This window comes from Loa loa, assembly GCF_000183805.2.
Source record: "Loa loa unplaced genomic scaffold supercont3.2280, whole genome shotgun sequence".
Lineage (NCBI taxonomy): Eukaryota > Metazoa > Nematoda > Chromadorea > Rhabditida > Onchocercidae > Loa > Loa loa.
The window spans coordinates 1-1,409 of record NW_018110459.1 but is presented as its reverse complement, the minus strand read 5'-3'; the positions used below and the strand labels follow the sequence as shown (position 1 = coordinate 1,409).

The 1,409-nt window shown below is 34.9% G+C and overlaps 1 protein-coding gene across 1 annotated transcript; it reads right to left on the bottom strand.

The window, feature by feature from the left end:
• Positions 1-215: 215 nt before the first annotated feature.
• LOAG_15614 (hypothetical protein) lies at positions 216-1,276 on the bottom strand (the record flags this gene model as incomplete). The annotated part of the gene is made up of 3 exons (XM_003151106.1): positions 216-392; positions 737-908; positions 1,104-1,276. Coding segments are annotated over 3 exons (522 nt in total), but the record flags the coding sequence as incomplete, so codon positions are not given.
• Between the last annotated feature and the right edge of the window lie 133 nt (positions 1,277-1,409).

The window sequence follows — 1,409 nt, the reverse complement described above, 5'->3', positions numbered from 1 at the left end:
AACAACGTTAATGTTGTATACTTTGCAGTAACGTTTAGCTTCTTGATATACCTGCATGTAGAAATGATAAGGAAAAACATGTGAGTCGAAATAAATACAAGATGATAAAGTTATCTAAGTTGCGGTAACTAACTGAACTACAAAATCATTTGATGAAGACTTTCTTTAATGAGGTTTATTGTAGCCCAAAATAAGGAAATCACGAAATATATTACTTGGAGTGCTAATTCTCGAGTTGGCACAATAACCAGAGCAATTGGCCCATCACCCTCTTTCAGATCTGGCTGGTCCATAATGTGAATGATAGCAGGCCATAAATAAGCCACTGTTTTGCCACTGCCTGTTTTGGCTATCCCCAAAACATCCCGTCCACTCAGGGCTGCCGGTATAGACTGAAATGTTCCATAATTTAACTTGATTATTTAATCAGCAAACCACTTAGGCGTCTTTGAACTCTAATTTTTATTTGTTTACCATTCAAGAAAGAGAAATGGGAAATACATGTTTTAGCAGTGCATCAAGATCAACGGCGAAAGGGTAATCACTCCGTGATTTCTGCCTCACTGCAACACAATTTCTTCATCACATACGATATTTATAGTACAATCTTTAAATGTAAATTATAAGTTTCAGTGGAGTACATCATTCTGCCATATTGCCATGATAAGAGCGGTACGGCTCTACGGTCATACTGTAATGCCAAATTAAAGGTGAAGATGAAAACTGCGAACTGTACCTGAGACTGTATAGGGGTAGGATGCTCATATTCTGATTTCCGAATTACATTCATGAGTGCTTCATCGAAGCCAAAATGTGCAAATGCAGTGACTGGCTTTGGTGGGTTGAAGCCAGCCACTTTTAAGTTCAAACTGTTTCGCAATTCAAAAAGTTTTATCGTTGTCATCGATCTGAAACTTCTCGAATTGTGGAAGAATATTAAGAATTGACATACAAAGATAAGGATAAGAACATGCAGATATAAGAACAAAACTTTGTGAATATTAACAATTTCAGACAATTCTAAATGTTTTTACACATTATAAATGTAACAGCAACAAAAAGATCCTGTATTACTTTAGAGTAATAAAAGACCCCTGTCTTACTTTATTTGTTCATGTTCATGATAAAAATTTTTGTTGAATGATGCATATTCCATTGCTGCATGATCAATCGGTTGAAGTGGATCGATCACTTTTTTCCATGTCCAAATTATATTACCATCTTCATCGTATTCATATATTTCATCTTCAAGTGTGTTTGTTTTATGTTCTTCCATAAATCTGAAACATTATTTCTTCCCTCTCGTGTCCGATTGTTTTAAATAAAAGTAACGATTATACGCTTGAGTCTGCAATAATCTGTTCCTTCCAATACTATTAGAAGCTTAATCCTATCTTATAATCCAGTTT